This window comes from Corylus avellana, chromosome 2 (assembly GCF_965113065.1).
Source record: "Corylus avellana chromosome 2, dhCorAvel1.hap1.2, whole genome shotgun sequence".
NCBI classification, from domain to species: Eukaryota; Viridiplantae; Streptophyta; class Magnoliopsida; order Fagales; family Betulaceae; genus Corylus; species Corylus avellana.
In genome coordinates this window covers 31,650,297-31,671,281 of record NC_142491.1, presented here as the reverse complement: position 1 = coordinate 31,671,281, position 20,985 = coordinate 31,650,297, and the positions used below count along the sequence as shown (strand labels likewise).

At 38.7% G+C, this 20,985-nt stretch overlaps 1 protein-coding gene across 1 annotated transcript; it reads left to right on the top strand.

Annotated features, from left to right (window-relative positions):
- Window positions 1-1,226: 1,226 nt before the first annotated feature.
- On the top strand, window positions 1,227-19,363 carry GLX2-1 (glyoxalase 2-1). The gene is made up of 8 exons (XM_059596789.2): window positions 1,227-1,396; window positions 2,432-2,614; window positions 4,915-5,118; window positions 5,813-5,936; window positions 10,841-10,941; window positions 18,199-18,273; window positions 18,368-18,466; window positions 18,969-19,363. Exons 1-8 carry the CDS (start codon window positions 1,349-1,351, stop codon window positions 19,113-19,115), a joined length of 981 nt encoding a protein of 326 aa, XP_059452772.2. The 5' UTR covers window positions 1,227-1,348; the 3' UTR covers window positions 19,116-19,363.
- The last annotated feature ends 1,622 nt before the right edge of the window (window positions 19,364-20,985 follow it).

Below are 20,985 nucleotides of genomic sequence, written 5' to 3'. Positions count from 1 at the left end.
AAATGAGTTTTTGGCACTTAACAGAAGGCATAAGGCATTTTACGGACCTTATCTCCCACTCTCTCCTTTATGGGAAATGCTAGAATGCAATCAATTCCCCCACAATTTTCCCATAAAAGCCGAGGTGGCAAGTCCACTTATAATATTTTATTATTATTTTTAAATAAATTAAAAATAAATAAAAAAAACTTAAAAAAACAGAAGGGGTGGCCAGCCACCCCAGTATAGCATAGGGGGTGGCTTCGGCCACCCCATGGCCCTTGGGGGGTGGTTCAACTACCCCCCAAGGGCCAAAAAAAATTTAAAGTATTTTTTTAAAAAATGGGTTTGGCCCTTTGGGATGGCCGATCTACCCCTAAGGGCCATGAGCCACCCCCATTCCGGCCATTGGGGGTGGCAGAAGCCATCCCTTTGGTCCTTGGGGGTGGATCGGCCACTCCCAAGGGCCAAACCCATTTTTTTAACAAACAATTTTAAAAGTTTTTTGGTGCTTGGGGGTGGCCAATCCATCCCCAAGGGCCATGGGGGTGGTTTGGTGTGGCCGAAGCCACCCCTTCTATTTTTTAAAGCTTTTTTTTATTAACTTTTTTTTATTTTTATTTTGAAATCTATTTGAAAAAAATAATAAAATATTGTAAGTGGCTTGCCACCTCAGCATTTGATGGGGAAATTATGGGGAAGTGATTGCATTGTTGCATTTCCCCTCCTTTATTCCCTTATCTCCTAGGCGAAATATTGACTACTTTTTTAAAATAAAAAAAAAAAAAAAAAAAATTGGGAGTAAATTTGTAAATTGGCAAAGACTTTGTTAGAAAAATAGTCAAAACATATATAAATGAATCAACTTGTTACACAAGGGTTAAACTCATTTGTGTTTGCGTTTGAAGGGCTTAAAAATGCGCTTAACATTCAAAATGTTCGTTTATAATATTGGTTTAGTTAAAAAAAATTAAAAGCACTTTTAAGGATTTATAAAGCCTAAAAGATATCAAAACACATTTTTAACAATAGCTTAAAAGTAAAATTTTTACTAAAAAATATATTTTGATTTAAAAATTCTATTTCTCGTTCACAATTTGGAATATGCTTTTATATGTTATTTAAATATTTTAAAACTACATGAATTTATTTGATACATTATAATTTTCTCGAAAAAAAAAAAGAGAAAAGAGAAAAGCTAAATAAATGATAACGCGTGGTGTTGGAAGTGATGCTGTGGGCAAAATCATTTCCAACTCTCAAAATATATTGAGAGTTGCCTGCCAACTGCAAAAAGTGCCAACGCACCCACACACACCCACCTACGCACTCTCTCTCTCTCTCTCTCTCTCTCTCTCTCCCTGTGCAGATGTTCTCCAAGGCCTCCTCTGCCATGGCTGCCTTTCCTTGCACTAGGGTTTCTCTCTCTCTTTCTTATCAGTTATCACTATAGTTTTCTTCATTTTTAGCTTTTCAAGGAGTTACCACATGCTTGCAGTTTTTTTTTCCTTGGTTTTGATGAACTGTGAGTTTGTGGTCTTCGTTCTGATCATTCTCGTGGACATATTGTGATATGACTTGGGGGTTTTCTGTTTTTGTTTGGGAACACTTGAGAAAAACAATGAAATTCATGGGACAACCCCCTCCCCCCTCCCCCTCCCCCTCCCCCTCCCCCTTTTTTTTTTTTTCCTGTTAGTGTTATTTGGTTTAAGTGCTTTTTTCTTTATCAGAGTTTCTTGAAAATGCTGATTTTTGGTTTTGGAAATAAAAGCAGTGATTTGGATTTTCATTTTTGTTATAGGAGTTTCCAATCTCTTTATTTTCCAGGCAACCACTGTGACACGTTTTGTGTACTAGGAAGTGCAATCTAGGCTAGCAGCCAATACTAATATTGAGCATTTCATGTCATGTAATACTTCTCTTCGGAAGAATGATGTATTTTTGAACGAGGAAGCAAGTTTATTGTGGTGGCTTTCAGAATAAATAGAAAATGTGGAACTTCATATGAGTTTTTGCATTGTTTAGGCAAATGGGTTTTGAAAATTGCAATAATACTCTCTCTCTCCCTCCCTCTCTGAGTTCTAGTTAATCCCGAGGTTAGAAGCGACTCAAGTCTAGTTGGGACTTTGATACCAATTTTTGTATATGGGCATATGGTTTCTCACTGATACAAAAGTTTAATCAAGTTCTAGTTAATTCTTCAGTTAGATTCTAACTTTGATAAGATTTTGGCATAGTCGCAAATAAGTTTTGCATTTTTACGATTTTCACCCCTTCTAATCAATGCTATCGTTATAAGTAACTCAACTTAATTGCCTGTTCGTTATAGTTTGATGTTATTAAATGTGCAATGCAACATGTAATCCACAAATCCACACTTATCTTCAGCCTTTGTTTCAGACAAGATAATTACTAAATCTGGAGTTACGGTGTTTTATATACTTTCTCTTAGGTGAGGAGTGGGCTCCGTGTATGGCCGGGCATGAGACAACTTTGCTTCAGAGGAGGCCTTTTATATGGATTCTTTCGGTTCTTGTCTACTCCATTAAAAACCTTGCGTGGAGCTAGTCGATCACTTAAAGTTAATCAATTTTGCAGTGTTGTTAATCTGTCTTCAACCTTGCAAATTGAATTGGTGAGCAAATCTCTCTATTTTGTGTTTTACTGTTGATGGCTTGGTGATGCTCGTGCATTGTGATCTAGTGCTTAATTGGATACAAGTAGTATTTTTCTTTTCAAGTGATTATGTACATTATTTTTGTGACAATTACTTTTGCCTCTCTACACATTCATCCTTTATTAGTCAAGACTCTATGAGTTGTGCCCCTACACGTGATGTTGGATCTTCCTACTGAATCTTTCTAAATAAATTTGATGCATTGAACCAGAATGATTATCATACATGATGTAAAAGAACTGCACACACACACACATGTGTGTGTGTGTGTTAAAGGGAAGTGGAAATTTCTTTTGATAATGAGGAACACTTTCAAGGCAAGGCCATTTCATGTCACCTCTGGTCGGGTAAACCTTGGACCTGTGTAAAGCGCTTTCCCCACACCGATCAGATAATACTCTGGCTTCACCGGTGGGCTTGCCCCAATAAAGGGAAGTGGAAATATTGCAATTAACCGTTGGTTTGAAGCCACTCTGATCACAATACATGCATTGTTCCATCAAAATATTGCATTAGGTGTGACTATCAACCATGCAAGTGTCTATAACATATATGATAATTGTTTTTGGATGAGACAGATTGCTTTAAATCACTAGAGACAAATGAGTGGGATATATAAACAAAAAGCTTTGTAAGATCACATGTTGTGTTATCAGCCCCTTTCACTTCCCCTGCTGAGGTTATGGCTACTGGGCATTCCAAAATGGTAGAAAACCTTTGTGAGAAGCCAGACCGACCTGACACATGGTCACATAATCATACCTGCATGGTTAGAGAATATCTGAATAGATCTTCTATTGTGTAGCTTTGAAATCAATTAGTAGAAGTCAAAGGAGATGCTAGAAATGAGGGCAAAGATATGATTATTTATCGTCTTAAGTGAACCCAAATCCATTCACCTTAATGGGTACAACACTAAGCTTCAATTGATGTTGTCCCGAGTTTTTGAACATCAACCTTTATGTTTTCCCTTGCCCTTCTTATCAATACATTATGCATTCTGAAGATTTGCCTCTCTTGGAAAAGCGCTAATTCGAGGGAATTATGGTTGTTGGTAGAAGTATTGACTTCATCATAGTGACTCTTTTTAATTTTTTTTTTTTAAATAAAAAAAAAATAAAAAAAGAAAAGAAGAAGGAAAAAAGTATTAAATTCATCCTAGTGGGCAATAAATTAGCTCCATTTCCTACATCCTCCTCTCCAGCCTAGTGAGTAATAGTTGCTTCTTGTGATTTGACCCCTTATCTTGAGCATGAAAGTAATGAAAGCTGCATTTGTACTAAACTATTATATTGCATTTTTCTTTTGATATTTCCACATGTTGCAAAATCCCTACTTATCATCTTGTCACTTCATATAAGTGAGTGTAGTCTATCAGCGAGATAGGTAGGGCCTAATCCCCAGTTTTTGATAGATCTAGTGGAAGAATTTAAACAAGAACATTTCTGGAGCAGTCTATGCCCACATGGCATAGCCCAGCATTTAGATAGAGGCACCTGGCTTACATAAATGGTTGAAAGAACTATTTCTTGTAGTCTACCCTTTTTCTCTCTCACTCCGGCTGCTGGAGAGCCAAGAAAAATACTGAGCTAGCTAATCAGCCTTACATAATGCATTGTGAGAGATGGCGTTTTCAGGGTAATGTCCAATTAGAAGCTAACTCTTCTTTTTGATAAGTTCCATGGGCCTGCTACACTTCACTTTATGGGAAGGAGACCCTGTGGTAAAACCCTTAACTTGAAAGGACACATGCACAAAACGGAAATCAACTTGGAACCATGGCTCTTCTAATCAAAGGGAGGATAGCAAAGCTGGTGATATACTTACACCGGTCTGAGCAGTTTCAGTTAGGATCCTAATTAAAGGTTCTTTCACTTTATTGTGCTTAAGTCTGGTCCTTTTGTAAATAACACTGAAAACATACGGTATTTTGTTATGGATTTGAAGGAACTGTTAGTATCAATAGCGGTCTTTCTAGAAGTCTGCTGTAAAGGAACTTTCTTCTGGTTTGCAAAGAGTTAATTGATTTACTCCCTCCTTTAATTGGTTGCTTCACCTACACAAGTGGGGGGGTGTTTATCATTTCTGATGTGTTCTCTGTAAAGTTAGTGCATATGAATTTTTTTTTTTTTGATAAGTCTTACATGAAATTATGTATGTACTCTGTCCTCCAAGCTCATTAGTTAACTTAAGCAGTTTCCCACTAGAAGGTAGCTCTCCACCACTGGTGCCAATTCTAGATTTGTTTTCATTTTCAGGTACCATGTCTCAAGGACAATTATGCATATCTCTTACATGACGTAGATACAGGCACAGTTGGTGTTGTTGATCCTTCTGAAGCTGTGCCTGTTATAGATGCTTTGAGAAGGAAAAATCGAAATTTAACGTACATATTGAACACTCATCATCATTTTGATCACACTGGTGGGAATGCAGAGCTAAAAGAAAGGTACGGTGCAAAGGTACGATTTTGCCTTTTCTTTAGTGGTAAGTAAGTGAAATGTTATCTTTTGGTAAATTGTTGACTTTCAAAAGAATATAGGGAAAACAGACTTCTTTATACAATACCTGGACCCATAATGTAGATAAATCTTTCTTATGGAAACCATAATCTGCTTATTGTAATAAAATAACCATCTTGATCAGATTTGAGATATCCTTAAATATGGTCCTGGTTTTGTTAATTTAGCCTGGTTATCTGGGATGGGGTTAGTTTGTTTGGGCAGTCTTTTTGGTTTTGAAAATGGTTTTTTGACCACCCCTCTTTTTCTATTCTTTGTCAAATCTTTCCAAATTCTCTGTTGATTTTTTTTTTTTTTTTGATAGCATGTTCATCAAAAGTCAAATTTGTGATAATTTAATAATACAATTTAAGAGTTGCTGAAAATTGTCGCAAACTTGGAAAACTGGCCTTATTAACACCCTTACGACAGAATAAGAGTTTTTTTAGAATTTGTTGATCACTTCTATATTTATTTGAGGTATTGGCTTCTTTTGTGTCGCATTAGGTTTGGATTGAATGATGAAATAAATAGTCTCAGTTTAGAAGATTTCCTACAGCTTGACATAGGCCCTCTTGCCTTGTTCTTGAAGGTGTTCAATTTTATAATGCTCACAACATTCATAAAGTTTCCCACTTCTCTTTGTTACTTGTAGGTGATTGGTTCAGCAACAGACAGGGATAGGATTCCTGGTATTGATATTGTTTTGAATGATGGAGACAAGTGGATGTTTGCAGGCCATGAGGTTCTTGTAATGGAGACCCCTGGTCATACTCGAGGTCACACTTATTTCCTGATTACATTAAGAAATCTTCTGAATGTTGCTCTTGAGGAGCATGCTATTTCAAATCAAATTTATAAAAGGAACTTATTTTGTTGGTATTACTGGTCTGAAATTTCTGCATTGTTTCTATGCTCTAATAATCTTTTCAAATATTAGAAGTTTGTGAAAAAACTTGTAATGAAAAGCTCATAATTTTCATTACTGCGTAGGACCCTTATATCTATTTCTTTTTCAATGTTAATTATAGCCATTTTAGTTTAACAACTTTTATCTTCAATCCAACTATAAATTTTTGGACTGTTTCATCCTGTCACAGAATCACAAGGATTCTTGATGCTAGTTATGTAATTTATTTCACTTGATAGAAATCCAGCCAGTTTCTTAACATTTAGAAACAAATGATGTAGCGTGCCTTCAAGAAACAAAAATTGAATGGATTTTTGCTGATATAGTCTAGGGTTTATGGGGTGGTCCATTCATTGGGTGGACTGTTTGGGGGGGGGGGGGGGGTGGTATTCTACAATCCCAATGCTGATTCTGAATTGCATTATCTGCGGGGGAGAATTGTCAGGGGTTTTCAATTGGTGGAAATTTCCTTTGTATCAGGGGAGACTTTAATGGTATTTGTTTCCCAAACAAGAGTGTGAGGGCGACTCGGTTAACCTTGGCCATGTTGGAATTTTAGATATCATTTCAGATGAGGGGTTGATGGATATCCCGTTGGTCGGAGATGCCTTTACTTGGTCGAACAACCAATATCCACCCATTATGTCCAGAATTAATAGATTTCTGGTTTCTCTGGATTGAGAAGAGTATTTCTAGATTTGATTCAACGTTGCCTTCTTTGACCCTTATCATATCATTTTCCAATTTTGCTTGACAATGGGGGGATGTCTAACGGCCCATGCTCTTTTAAATTTGAAAACATGTGGTTGAAAGCATAAAGTGGTCATGGTGAAATAGTGGTGAGATTCTTATCAATTCCTAGGCACACCATGTTTTGTCTTTGCTAGTAAACTAAAGCAGCTACAAGTTGACATAAAGTGCTGGAACAAAAAATGTCGAGGAGAGGAAGAAGTCCTTATTGGAGGAAATTCAGTCTCTTGATAATCTAGAATAGGATAGATGTCTTGTAGAAGAGGAGAGAGTCAAGAGGGCCAAGGAAGAAGCAGATTTGAAGAATGTTGCCCTAAGCAAGAAGTTAGTTGAAGGTAGAAGTCTAGGGCGATCTCGCTAAAAGAAAGGGATTGCAATACAAGATTTTTTCACCACCTTGCTAATGCTCATAGGAGAAATAATTTCATCTCCAAGCTTTGTATTGACGGTACTGTTATCTCTGCCCAAGGGCTAATCATTGATGCTATCACTCAATATTACAAAAATCTAATTAATGAAACTGTTACATGGTCGCCCAAATTAGATGAATTGGAGTTTCTTTGTTTAAACTCTGTATAAGTAGTTTGGTTGGAGAGACTGTTCGAAGTGGAGGAAGTTCTTCAGGCTTTGCTTAGTATGGATGGTGACAAAGCTTAGGTCCTGACGACTTAACAATTGCTCCCCCCCCGAAGGATCTTGTTGGGTTATAGTGAAGGATGACCTTATGCATGTCTTTCATAATTTTCATGAGTGTGAAATGTTTGAGAAGAGCCTTAACACTACATTTATTGCTCTTATCCCTGAAAAGGGTGGGCAGTTGGAAGTGAAGGATTTCATACCTATTGGCTTGGTGAGGAGTGTTAATACAAAATTTTGGCAAAAGTCCTTGCTAATATAATGAAACAGGTGTTGGAGGTCTTATATCAAATAGTCAGAATTCTTTCATTGGGGGAAGACAAATTCTAGATTCAATTCTTATAGCTAATGAGTGTTTAGACAGCAGATTGAATTGGGTTTTTTTTTTTTTTTTTTTTTTTTTTTTTTTTTTTTTTGGCATCATTTACAAGTTGAATTTGGAAAAAGCATATGACCATGTCAATTGGGAGTTCTTATCCTATCTCACGAGGCGCCTTGGCTTCTAAATGATATATATATATCTCATTTAGAAGCTCTCTCTCCCATTTCCCCTAACCCTAGCCGTCACTCTCATATTCCTCTCTCTGTCACTCTCCTCTCATCTCTGCCTCTCTCTCACTCTCCTCTCATCTCGTTCTCTCTCTATCACTCCCCTCTCATCTGACATCTTTGCCTCTCTCGCTCATGACTCCACCTGTGTGTTTTTTTATCTGGTTTTGATTTTATTTTCTTGCTGTTTGGTTGCCGAGAAAGTGGAGGAAAAGAGGTATTTTCTTGCTAAGCATGTCTTAGACAGTGATTGGCTTTGAGTTTCGGTGCCTTGTTTGGTTCAAGTTGTGTTCTCTAATTGAGTATTTTTAATCTGATTTCGATTTTTTTTTTCTTGCTGCTGTTTGGTTGCCGAGAAAGTGGAGGAAATTTTTTTTCTTGCTGTTTGGGCTTGATTTTCCAATCTAGCCCATCATTGATTGCGCCCAACCCAAACCGATTTATACCGACCGACACCGTAACTGACTTGTCAGTGTTAGTCGGTGTCAAAAATACATTTCGATCAGTAAAGTCGGTGAATTTACCAAGGTTGCGCAACCTAGGGCTAAGGGCAAGAGAGAGCTGTTAAATTTAGAAAGCTCTATTAATTACGGCATTGCTAGCGCGTCTCCTCGGAGAAGGAAGGGCAAGACTATTGGGATGTAACGATTCGTGTGGGTTTTGAGGGCTTTGGGCTTCTTTGGGTTTTTGTTTTTGAGGGTTTTTGGGTGGATTTGTTGGGGTTCTTTTGTGGGTGAGCTTCGGCTTTCTCTTTTCTTTTTCTAGCTAGGCGTTTCCACTTGTATACTTTCATTGTACGTTGGGGCGCCTTACGCTTTTAATAAAACTTCTTATTACTTATCAAAAAAAAATTTACCAACTTTACCGACTTTGGTGCGGTTGAATTTTTTTTCTACCGACATCGACCGATGCCCAGGCCTACTCTTCCATAAGTTGTCCAAAGTGAGGATTTTTCTTACTGTCGCCGTCCACACAAAGAAAGCCACTCTCAAGGGAGCCTTCATCTTCCAAATACTCTTCCACGGAACAAACGCTTGTGCCGGTGTAGAGAGAGACTGATAATAGGATTTCACTTCAAAAGTATTTCTTTTAGATGGAATCCAACAAATTTTATCCTCACCTCCATATCTGATTTTTTGAGAGTACAACTATGCAAAAAAGTGTGTTACCCCCTCCAATTCCTAATCATGCACGGGCCGAAAAAACTGGACATTCCAATGAAGAATATCATTCAGCCTCTGCATGTACTCCTTCACCCATGCATCCTTATTACATGCAATATTGAACAAAGATGGATACATGAGTTTCAAAGGGTGTTCCCTACACCACACATCATGCCAAAAAAGTACTTTTGTACCATCTCCAATATCATACCGCACATGTTGCACAAAGCCTTCCCACCGCGTTCGATATTAGGAAGAATATTAGGAATGGCTAGGCGTATTTGGGGATGGATCCCACATCCATTTTGGGTATGATGTGTGGTGCGGCGTAGCGACTCTCATTCCCATAACTTTGTTCAATAGCTCGAGATAAAGAGGTTTTTGGTTTCAAATTACTTGGACTCCTCGGGCACTTGTATGCATTGGAATTCGAGTTTCAAATTTCTCATAAAAAAACTATCAACTGTTTGTCGTCTTCTTCCTCCTAAATTTTCTCCTCTCTCCTGCTTCTCTGCTTCTTCTTTTCCTCTTCCCTGCTTCTCCTCTCTCCCCTAAACTTTTCTTCCCATTTCTTGTTGTCCGGCATCAATATCTCATATGTCAGTTAATGCTTGCAATCATGCTAGATAATTGTTATTTGTGATTGGTTAAAAAAATGATTGTTCTTCCTCTTCTTTTATTGTTTGAACAATTTGCTGAGAAATTGTTTTTGAGGAAGAATTTTTTTTGTTCCTCAAATTTCCCTTTGCTTTTATTATGAACGTTTTATATTTTAAAATTTCAATAATTTGGCAATGTTCTTTGCCATGTAACAGTTATACTTATCAAAAGAAATAATTTGGCAATTTACATGGGTTGTGTCATTCACCATATATACATTGTTGAACAATAGAATTAAAATATTTCCGTATCCACTTCTGTCATCGTATAATAGCTTATGTGTTAACTAAAAAAAACCAGCTACTTACTTATCAAAAAAAAAAAAAAAAAAAAAAAAAAAGCTTATGTGTTAACTAAAGGTTGTTTTCCGTATCCACTTCCCTTCATGGACAAATAGTGTCTATTAAAGTAAAAAAAAAAATTATAAATGCAACCAAAGGAGGAAAAGGTAAGGATAAAGCCCCTTAGACAGAAATTCTTGCAAGAAATTAGAGTTTTGTTATATGCTATTCCCAATCGTCCTCAACTGCCTGGGAGTTCTACTTTGCTCCTCTCTCTCTCTCTCTCTCTCTCTCTCTCATTTTTTTTTTTTTTTTTTTTTTTTCTGTAGAAGATAAATACTAAAGACTGCCTTATTTGAGGTTGCTAAACCTTTCATATGGTTTGTTGTCTGGTAGTTCTTTGCCTGAACCATCTTGGTGGATGACCTGAACAATAAGAAAATTGCATGTATAGAGTATTTTACACTTTGTGCAATATATAGGTTTATGAGGAACCTACTTATCAAGAAAAAAATAAAAAATAAAAAATGAAAATAAGAGGATTAAGAGGAGCCTCTAATTTGAGTGTCCTTTATTTCAAAGTAGATTCATGTATTGCCAAATTTCACCATATTCTATATCTTATTGTGGATGTTTCTATTTTTTGTTTCATAAAAAAATGATTCCATTTTTTCTTCCTTAATATATATATATATATATATTTAAAATTTTCTGTAATCTTCTATTGCATGCAGGCCACATTAGCTTCTATTTTCCAGGATCTGGGGCAGTTTTTACTGGTGACACTTTGTTCAGCTTATCGTGTGGCAAGCTTTTTGAAGGAACCCCTGAACAGGTTAACTTGACTTGCGTTCTTCTTTATGCTCTGCTAAGAGATGTGATATCTGCAGACTACACACTTTGACCATTGCATGTCTCTCTCTGGATATATTGAGTTGGTCTTATATGTCATTTATTTTTCTTTTGTCACTTTGTATATCAATCTGTTGTACTTGCATTTTTTTGTGTGTTTGAAGAGGATCAAATGCATTTCCATTTGAGTCATGGAAATAATGCTCATCATTGATAAATATTTAGGACTCGTTAGAAAAATTTGATCAATAACAAACTAAATAAGGCTGTTCCGGCTCATTTTGTTGGTAGGTTTGTAGGCATAGTTAACACAAAGATGTTGAATTTGTGCAGGATGTGAGATGTCTTTGCAATCAAAGTTCACAATTTGTTTTCTATTTTTAATTATATTAATACGTGTAATGAGCTGGAAATAAAGAATCAAAACTCATACTAGATAGCTATTTGCTTTCACACTCCCTCTCTTTCTCTCTCTCCCTAGCAGCGGTGCATGTATGCATGTCCCACCAAAGCCCGTTATTAGTAAGCTAGTTCTCTTCGCTCTCTAGTTTCGCTGCACTTTGGGTGGCTTCATGGTTATCTTGGAAGATGTTCCCGACATTGCTTAAGGAGCTTGCTCCAAGGTTTACGTCTCGTGGAGTATGTTAGTGGTCTGAAGGCCTATAGGGAGTTCTTTTTTTTATTTTTGGTAAAATCGAAATCCTTCAAATTTATTCTTGAGCCAAGGGTAATTCTTTTAGGCTACGTATAGTGGAACAAGGGAAAGGTTATCTTCGCTTGATTTTCCTGGCAAGAAATGGAGCTTTTTGGTTGCTCTTTACGGTCAATGTGGTGGCTAGACTGGAAAATTGTAGAAACTCAAGGATGATCAGAGCGTATTCTTGGGTCAATGGTGTTGTAATGCTCATGATAGGTATATCAAAGTCGGTGTTAATCCCAGTGGGGAATGTGGAACAAGTGGATAGGTTAGCCGGTATCCTAGGGTGTGGGGTTGCTTCTTTGCCAGTAAAATACCTTGGTTTGCCGCTGGGGGCCTCTTGTAAGGCTAAGCATATTTGGGATGGAGTTATTGAGAAAATAGAACGTCGGTTGGCCGGATGGAAAAGAATGTATTTGTCGAAGGGGGGTCGAGTCACGTTGATCAAGAGCACGCTCGCCAATTTGCCTACTTATTTTATGTCTCTTTTCCCCATTCCGGTTAGCGTTGCTAAGCGGATTGAGAAGCTGCAGAGGGATTTTCTTTGGGGAGGTCTTAACGATGAGTTCAAGTACCATTTGGTGAAGTGGTCGAAGGTATGTACTCCGATTAAGGAGGGTGGCTTGGGTATTAGGAACTTATGTTTGTTCAATTGCGCCCTGTTAGGGAAATGGTTGTGGCGCTATGGAGTGGAGAGAGATTCTTGGTGGAGGATTGTGGTGGAGGCGAAGTTTGGAAGTGTTTGGGGAGGGTGGTGCACATTGGAGCCGGGTGGTTCTTTTGGGGTGGGGTTATGGAAGAACATTTGGAAAGGTTGGGCTACCTTCAAAAGGTTTATTCGGTTTGAGGTGGGGGCTGGGACTAGGGTTAGATTCTGGCACGATTTATGGTGTGGTAATACGGCCCTCAAGATTGCTTTCCCAGGCTTATTCAGTATTGCTTGTGCCAAGGACGCCTCAGTTGCGGATCACTTGGAGATGTTGGGTGGTTCTAATCAGTGGAATGTTAGTTTTGTGAGAGGCTCACGATTGGGAGGTGGATGTTTTGGCTTCCTTTTTTCAGATGTTACATTCTGCTAGAGTGAGTAGAGGGTGTGAAGATAGGTTATGGTGGATTTCGTCCAAAAGAGGTGGCTTTAAGGTCAAACTCTTATACACTTCATTGGCGGGCACAGATGGGAGGGGTTTTCCTTGGAAGAGCGTTTGGCGAGCGCCGCCGAGGGCGAGCTTCTTTGTATGGTCGGTGGCGTTGGACAAAATTCTGACTCTAGACAACCTCAGGAAGCGTCAGGTGATTGTAACGAACAAGTGTTATATGTGCAAAAGGAGTGAGTAGACGGTGGATCATCTTCTCCTTCATTGCGAGGTTGCCTATGCTCTATGGTGTACTTTTTTTGGTTGATTTGGGTTGTCTTGGGTGATGCCGAGGCGGATTTCGGACCTTCTCGCCTGTTGGTGGTCCTCGGGGAGGAGGGGGAGTGCTGCGGTTTGGAAGATGGTGCCCACTTGCTTTTTCTGGTGTTTATGGAGAGAAAGGAATAGAAGGTGTTTTGAGGATTTAGAGGGGACTTTGGAAGACATCCTAGCCTCTTGTTTTCATAATTTGTATCTTTGGACTGTGGCGCATGTCTTTCTGGTGTCGATTACTTATGATGATTTTCTTTTTTGCTTTTCTTCTTCTTGTTAGGTGATTCCGTTGTATACTCCCGGTGTACTTTGGGGCGCCTATACGCTTTTAATAAAACTTTTTATTACCTATAAAAAAAAATGCTCATGATAGGTATATGGCCATTGAAGAGTTTAATGGTGGCGGTGGAGGGGTTTTATTCCTATCCGGGAGGGAAAGAAAAAAAATGGGGTTAGTATGGGTTTGTTGAGGTGCTATAGTTTCTTTTATCTCCATTCATACCCATGAAAAGGGAACCCCCAACAGTCATTTTACAAGTTCTGATACCTCTGGCGGCACCCAAGAAATGCGCCTTTGATCAAGTGGTAGCAGGTCACGATGCCCGGACTTCCTCTAATGATAAGGGTGCCAGAGGAACCTCTGTCGTGTCTCACAAAAAGTTTTGGTCCTTAGGCAGTCCTAGAGTGCGATTGTGCGGCTCTCGTTCCTTCCAACACCCGAATAAGGACTAAATGTATGGGTGTTTTATATTTCCCCTCGTGGAAGACTCTTTTAGGAAATTGGGCACTGGCAATGTACCTCGTCTAAGGGTTTATGTGGACGGGCCAGGTAAACTCCACGATTTTTGGGACAAATCTTGATGCTTTCTCGCATAGGTACCATGAATTAGGAAGACTCATAAGGCTTCAATGTAGATTGGGCCTGGGGGTAATGTTCCTAGTAGCTCAAAGGGGGTTTCGAGCCCAGTGGAACTCATTGGCCCTATTGTTTTAGGCCAGCCAGCTCCAACGAGTTAGTAGTAGCTTCGAGCCCATCCCCAGGCTTCTATCCCATCCCAGCGCCTGTGCATTCAGTGAGCTCATCTCCTGAAGATGTCTTTAGAATGGGCTTTAGATTTGAACTGTTAGAAGGCTGATTTTTACTTATCAAAAAAAAAAATTTAGAAGGCTGATTTAATTTTGGGCAGCAACTGGCGGTTGTTAACTGGGGTTTTGCTTGAATTTGGGCAGCAACCAGCGGTTGTTAACCGAGGTTTGGCTTGAATTGAGACTTTCGGGTCAACTTTCGTTATTGGGCGAAAGGTTTTATCAGATTGTCAATGGGTCAACATGCTCTCCATTTTGTCGAAATTCATCTTATCGGGAAATGGGGTGGCCTAGTGGAACACCTGTCAAGACTGGCGGTAGAGCAACAAAACAAGACGAGTAAGGCTAAGGTCTCGCTGGTGGTTGAGAGTCCTTTGCCAGCAAGGGACTTTGAGGTATGTTACCTCCACTGTACTTTCCCAGTATCTCCTTGCCCACTCTCCTAGTAGGCGACAAAAGTCTACTGTTGTTTGCAATCTCAAGTGGGGTACCCAACGACTTTGAGTGGTTGTATTTGCATTCCACAGTGTTCTGATTTACACTAGAAAGGATGAATTTATTTCTTCGGTGGTTAATACTGAAGCAACTCGTGCACTCTTGTCCAGTTTCTGTGGCTTTCCGCTATTGCAAAGATGGTGTACATTGTTTAACCCCTGAGATTGAACCCTAGTCTCTTAAACCTCCTATGCAAAACAAAGTAAGAGCTAAGACTGGGTCAAGAGAAGAATGTATGGGCTAGAAAAATTCTTGGGGGTTTCATATGAAGGGTTTGTAGAGGAGGCTTCAGATTTGTTTGCAGCTATTGAGTTTGTCGTAAGGCGTTTCGGGTTCTCATGGTGTGAGTGTATGGAAGCATATTCGTCAAGGTTGGAGTTCCTTTGCCAAAGGTTGTAGGTTTGAGGTGGGGGTGGGTTCGAAAGTTCGTTTCTGGCATGATACTTGGTGTGTGGAAACTCCTTTAAAACAAGCTTTCCCTTCTCTGTTTAGCATTGCTAGACACAAAGAAGTTTGGGTGAAGGACAATTTAATTTGGAGGAGTGGGGTTATAGAGTGGAATGTCACTTTTGTGCAACATGTTCAGGATTGGGAGATGGATTTGGTTGCTCCTTTTTTTGAGCGGTTGTACTCGTGCAAGATCTCTGTAGGTACGGTGGATCGTATTTGCTGGGCCTCGTCTAGGAAAGGTAAGTTTGAGGTTAAGTCGCTCTTCAAGGCCTTGTCTAATTTTGGCCATGAGATGTTTCCTTGGAAGAGTATTTGGCGCACTAAGGTGCCTTTGAGAGTGGCTTTTTTGGGGTGGTCCGCGGCCCTTGGCAAAATTTTGACTCATGATAATCTGCGGAAGAGGAACCTTGTGGTGGTGGAGTGGTGTTGTATGTGCAAAAAGTCAGGAGAGTCAGTAGATCATCTTCTTCTCCATTGCGAAACCGCAAGAGCTCTTTGGCACACTATTTTCAGTCGGTTTGGGTTGCATTGGCTTATGCCTTGCAGAGTAAGGGATTTGTTATATTGTTGGTGGTCGGGAGGTCGTGCTAGAAGTGCGGTAGTGTGGAAGATGATTCCTCTATGTCTTATGTGGTGTATATGGATTGAAAGAAATGCTAAATGTTTTGAGAATTCTACTAGGACTATAGAGGAACTGACTCATCTTTTCTTCTTTACTCTTTACTCTTGGACAGCCGCTTGGCTAGCTCCTTTAGTAATTAGCTTTTTTGATTTTCTCTTTCATTTCTCTCCCTCTTAGGCGCTCTCTTTTATACTTCCCGTGTATATGGGTTGCGCCCCTCTGCGCTTTTGATATAAATTTATTACTTATCAAAAGGCTGTTGTGGGAACGTCGGTTTTCCTCAAGAAAGTGTTAGGGAATGGGGTTATAGGGAATGGGATCAGTGAATTATGATTCCAATAGGAACCCTCCTAGACCCCACCCTTCTTCTTGATATTGCATCAAGGCTCCTATCCCATTATGAATATGAAAATTCACAATGATGCAGAGAAAATATTCAGTATTAGCAACTTATTGAAAAATTGGAAGCCTGACGTTGTGTTTTTAAGAAATTGAAATGGAGCATATTACAACCAGTATACTCTGGGGCCTGTGAGGTAGGTCTTTCATGGGTTGGATAGTTTTGCCTGCCTCAAGAGCTTTGGGAGGTATTCTCTTAACGTGGGATATATGGGCAGTAAAATGCAGTGAAGAGGTGATGGGCACTCTCTCTACTTCCTGCAAGTTCAGATATGTTCTGCAATAGTTCGTTTGGGGTTTTTGGGAGTTCATGGTTCCAATGATTGATGTAGATAGTAGCTAGGCATTATGTGTGGGAGGAGCTTTCAGGGTTCTTCAGTTGGTGGGAAGTTCCTTGGTGCATTGGGGGAGACTTCAATGTTATTCGTTTCTCAAACAAAAGGGCAGGAGCAACTCGGGTAACCCTATGCCATGCGGGAATTCTCAGATTTTATCTCAGAGCAGGGGTTAATGGATATTCCATTGATTGGAGAGTCTTTTACTTGGTTTAATAATCAAGACCCCCGCCCTTGTATGATGTCGAGGATCGACAGATTTTTAATTTCTCTGGATTTTTTTATTTTGACAAGTAAACCCAATTTATTAAAAAGCGCAAACCAAGTACATAGAATGTATACAAAAGAAACACCTAGCTAGCAAAAAGAAAAAAGATCAAGAAAAATAGGAAAGTTAGAAATATTTAAGTCTAAGGTAGTTGTCCAGTGATAAAGAGTTCAGAAGAAAAAAATCCTTTAATTCCACCACCATCTGTTTGTGGTCTTTAAAACTCCGATCATTTCTTTCCTTCCAAAAACATCACATAAGGCAAGATGGAACCATCCTCTCCTTGACAACATTTCGAAGCCTACCAAAATACCCTTTCCAGCAAGCGAAAATGTCTACTACACAACTAGGCATAATCCACACCAACCCTACAAGGTTGAAGATGGTATTATGTAGGGCACTAGTCATCTCACAATGAAGTTCCATTGACTCACTACTGTTCTTACACATACAACACTAATCAACTACAATGACCTATTGCTTTCTAAGATTATTCATGGCTAGAATCTTCCCTAAGGCAGTCGACTAAGCGAAGAATACCACTCTCAAGGGAGCCTTATTCCGCCAAATACTCCAAGGAAAATGAGTGCTCTCATGGGGAATAAGGACATTGTATTAAGATTTAACATCAAACAACCCTCTCTTGGAAGGTACACAACAAAGATTGTCTTTGCCACCTCGTTTCAATTTCAATTTAAAGGAGTACAACAAATTGAAGAACGAGGTAAAGAAATCCACCTCCCAAATGTAAGCCACTCAGAGAAAGTTAACATTCTATTAATAAGAGTAATTAGAAAACTGCAAATGATTTGCCACAAAAGCATCCTTACAACGGGCCAAATTGCACAGGTTCAGAAAAGTTACCTTGAGGACTTGATCTCCACCCCACACGGCATGCCAAACTCTAATTCTGGAGTTATCACCGACCTTAAATCTAGTACGACAAAAAAACTCCCTCCAGCCCCTCCTAATATTCTTCCATAGCCCCACCCCATTCTCATCCACCACATTAGAACACCACTCACCCCACATGCTGCCATATTTAGAATCCACAAATGCCATCCATAAGGCCTCTCTCTCATGAACATAATGCCAAGGCCATTGCCCCAAGAGAACTCGATTGTACGAAAGTAAATTACAGACGCCTACCCACCCTCCTTCTGAGATCAAAGAACACACTTTAGACGAGCTAACCTAATGGAATTTGAACTCTTCACCAATACCACATCATCAAAAGTCCTTGGAAGGTGTGTTTATGGTGAAATTGAAGTTTAACAAATCAGGATGTCAAAAAATGCTTGTACATAAAATAAATATATCAGTGAGTATGTTAGATATTGAAATGCTTTAGCTTAGCAATGGTTATTGCTAAAAATTGTTCTCCATAGGGAGAGTGTAGACTAAAGTTTCATTGAACTCGATATTATTTTCATGCTTTTGTCATGATTTATGTTGTATAACAGTTTATTGTCCACGTTACAGATGTTATCTTCCCTTAAAAAGATCATGGCTTTGCCAGAAGATACAAATATATATTGCGGTCATGAATATACATTGGTTAGTTATCTTTCTATCTGCCTTTGTTCCCTACTTATTTTTCTGAAGCTCAAAAGGTATGAAGGCCCTAACTATGAGATATGCATTTTGACAGAGTAATTCAAAGTTTGCTTTGTCTATAGAACCCCATAATGAGGCTCTCAAGTCCTTTGCAGCCAATGTAGCCCATCTTCGCAGCAAGGGCTTGCCAACGGTAATTCCTATGACTTCCTTTTCTGATAACTAACATCTTGAGGTCACGTTTGGTCGACAGGAATGGAATATAATCATTCTTGGGAATAATCATTCATGTCGTTTGGTTTGTCTATTATTTGGGAATGATCATTCTACAAGAATGACTACTCTTCAATTTTTTTATTTTTTTTATTTTTTTGCCAAAAAATAAAAAATAATGACTTTTTTCTTGGAAATACTTTGTAGAGTTGGAGCATTTTAGAAAATTTGGGCAGAATATGATTCAATTATAATTAAAAAATTTGGCCATTCATGTGTTGTCACCAAATGAACTAATAGGAATGGTTATTCCATTACAGTTTCTTGTATTGTTTCTTGTATTCCTAATAATATGCATTCTTGTTCCTGAAGAATGATCATTGCAGTACACCAAACATATCCCAAGTCTCTTGGGGTACCTGAATTTGAAGTTTTTGTTCCCCCACCACTTCTTTTTAATTCTCCTTTGATCCTTGTCTCAGATTCCAACTACAATTAAGATGGAGAAGTCTTGTAATCCTTTCCTTCGCACTTCAAGTATGGAAATCCGACGCTCCCTAAAAATTTCGGACACAGCCGATGACGTTGAAGCTTTGGGTGTCATCCGCCAAGCAAAGGATAATTTTTAAGATGTTTTTGAGGCCTATTTCTGATTGTGTATAGGATCCATTTGTGCAATAAACTCCACAGATCTATTTGTTAATATATTTCTATTTTTTTTGAGTTAGAAATCTCTAGAGCTAGACTAGTATTTGTGTTGCCTACAAGAACTATGTTGATAATTAAATACCTGCTGTATTCCTGAAAGAAAATGCAGCATGTAATGATCAAAATTAGATTGTTACATCTAATGAAAATCTGTTGACGTGGTTAATCATATCTGCATCAATGCACTGGGGGGATGTTTATGGTCTTATTATACATAAACTACATATTCCCACCTTACATATTATTATCCCTTTATTTCTTTTTCTTTTTTTTTCCTGTGTTCAATGGAGGATTCTCTTATGTACCAGGCAACTTTCCAAGCTCGCATCATTGAAACTGAAGCCTTGGGATGGGATAATCCAGCCCAGCTGAATATCCATGATGGTAATCCTGCTACTCAAGGGGGATTTAAGTTTATTGGTAAGCTTCTAATGTTAAAACCTCTTTAACACGTACCACGTTCGTGCAACTCTCTCTTCTGTGTGGAGTTTTGCAGCACCTCTGACCATGGGGGTTTTGGCTCAAAACAAGTGTTTATTTACTGTTTCACTTGAAAGTCACTTGACCTGTATTCTCACTCAAGGACCCTGGAATGTTTGAGGCTCTCTTCTTCTTCTTCAGTCTTGGTCTCCCTAACCTAGCTATTGATGAAATTAAGATTCTTCTCTATTCATTTTGGGTGCAAGTGCATAATCTTCCACATCAGAATATGACAACAAAAAATGCCATTAAGATTGACAAAGGGATAGGTAAGGTTTTGGAATTAGACAATAATAATTCATCAAGTCTTATTTGTCGTCAATTTATCCGTTTCGAAGTTAAATCGACACTTCGCTACCTCTTGCTCCGGGCTTCTATATTTCTCGTTTAAGTATGAAACCTCGTTGAATCTGCTTCAAATATGAAAGATTAGATGCCCCTTCTATTTGTTTCTTGTAGTTTTCATTGAAAAAAAAAACAAAATGCGGCCATTGCCCCTTCATTTGGTGGTGCATATCTACCTTCGCAGAGGTGGAAAGGGTGTAGAGTCATCCCCACTGCCCCTTTGCGGGCAATGGGGGTGGATCTTCACCTTCAATTGTCCATCTCTACCATCTTTTTTTTTTTTTTTTTTTTTGGTTTAATGACACGGATCTGGATACACGTAACACATCTTTATTGGTTTGACGGAGAGGAAATGATGGCTCACAAGTTTTTTTGTTAGTAGGATAGACGATATGACAAAAAACTTATTTGTTAAAAAGGCAAAATTCAGATCGAGTAATACTAGAAATAAGACTCTTGTTTTTCTTGTATCGTTCCAAATGTGATATGACTTTTAAAATAATCAATAAATCAAAATTTAATAATAATTATCTCAAATGCAATAATGATTTTTAAAATCACATCATATTTGAAAAGACAAGACTTTAATTGTAAAAATAAAAAACTCAGACCTTTATTTTTTGAGTGACAAGCCTTTATTTGAGACATAGAGGCCCCGTTTGCCAACAGCCCGGGACCGACACTGTAGTTGGAACAGTACTGTTCCAGCTACAGTGACATCTGACAGGTGCAGCAAAAGTGTACTTTTTAATATTAATTTTTTTTTTTTTTTTAAAGCAAAATATTAAAAATTAAAAAAATAATAATAAAAAAAAAAAAAAAGAAAGAAAGAAAAAAGGAGGAGAAAGATGGGGTGGCTCCAACCAGCCCCTAGCCGATCTAGGGGTGGTTTGGTCCGGCCACCCCCAAAAGGCCAAAAAAAAAAAAAAAAAAAAATGGGGGGGGGGGGGGGGGTGGGGGGGGATT

What these genes read in the sequence shown, in the direction of transcription:
- GLX2-1 (XM_059596789.2), top strand. Translation starts at nt 1,349, where the DNA reads ATGTTCTCCAAGGCCTCCTCTGCCATGGCTGCCTTTCCTTGCACTAGG. An exon ending in CTGCCTTTCCTTGCACTAGG is followed by an intron (nt 1,397 to 2,431) that starts GTTTCTCTCTCT and finishes ACTTTCTCTTAG; the next exon opens with GTGAGGAGTGGGCTCCGTGT. An exon ending in GACCCCTGGTCATACTCGAG is followed by an intron (nt 5,937 to 10,840) that starts GTCACACTTATT and finishes TATTGCATGCAG; the next exon opens with GCCACATTAGCTTCTATTTT.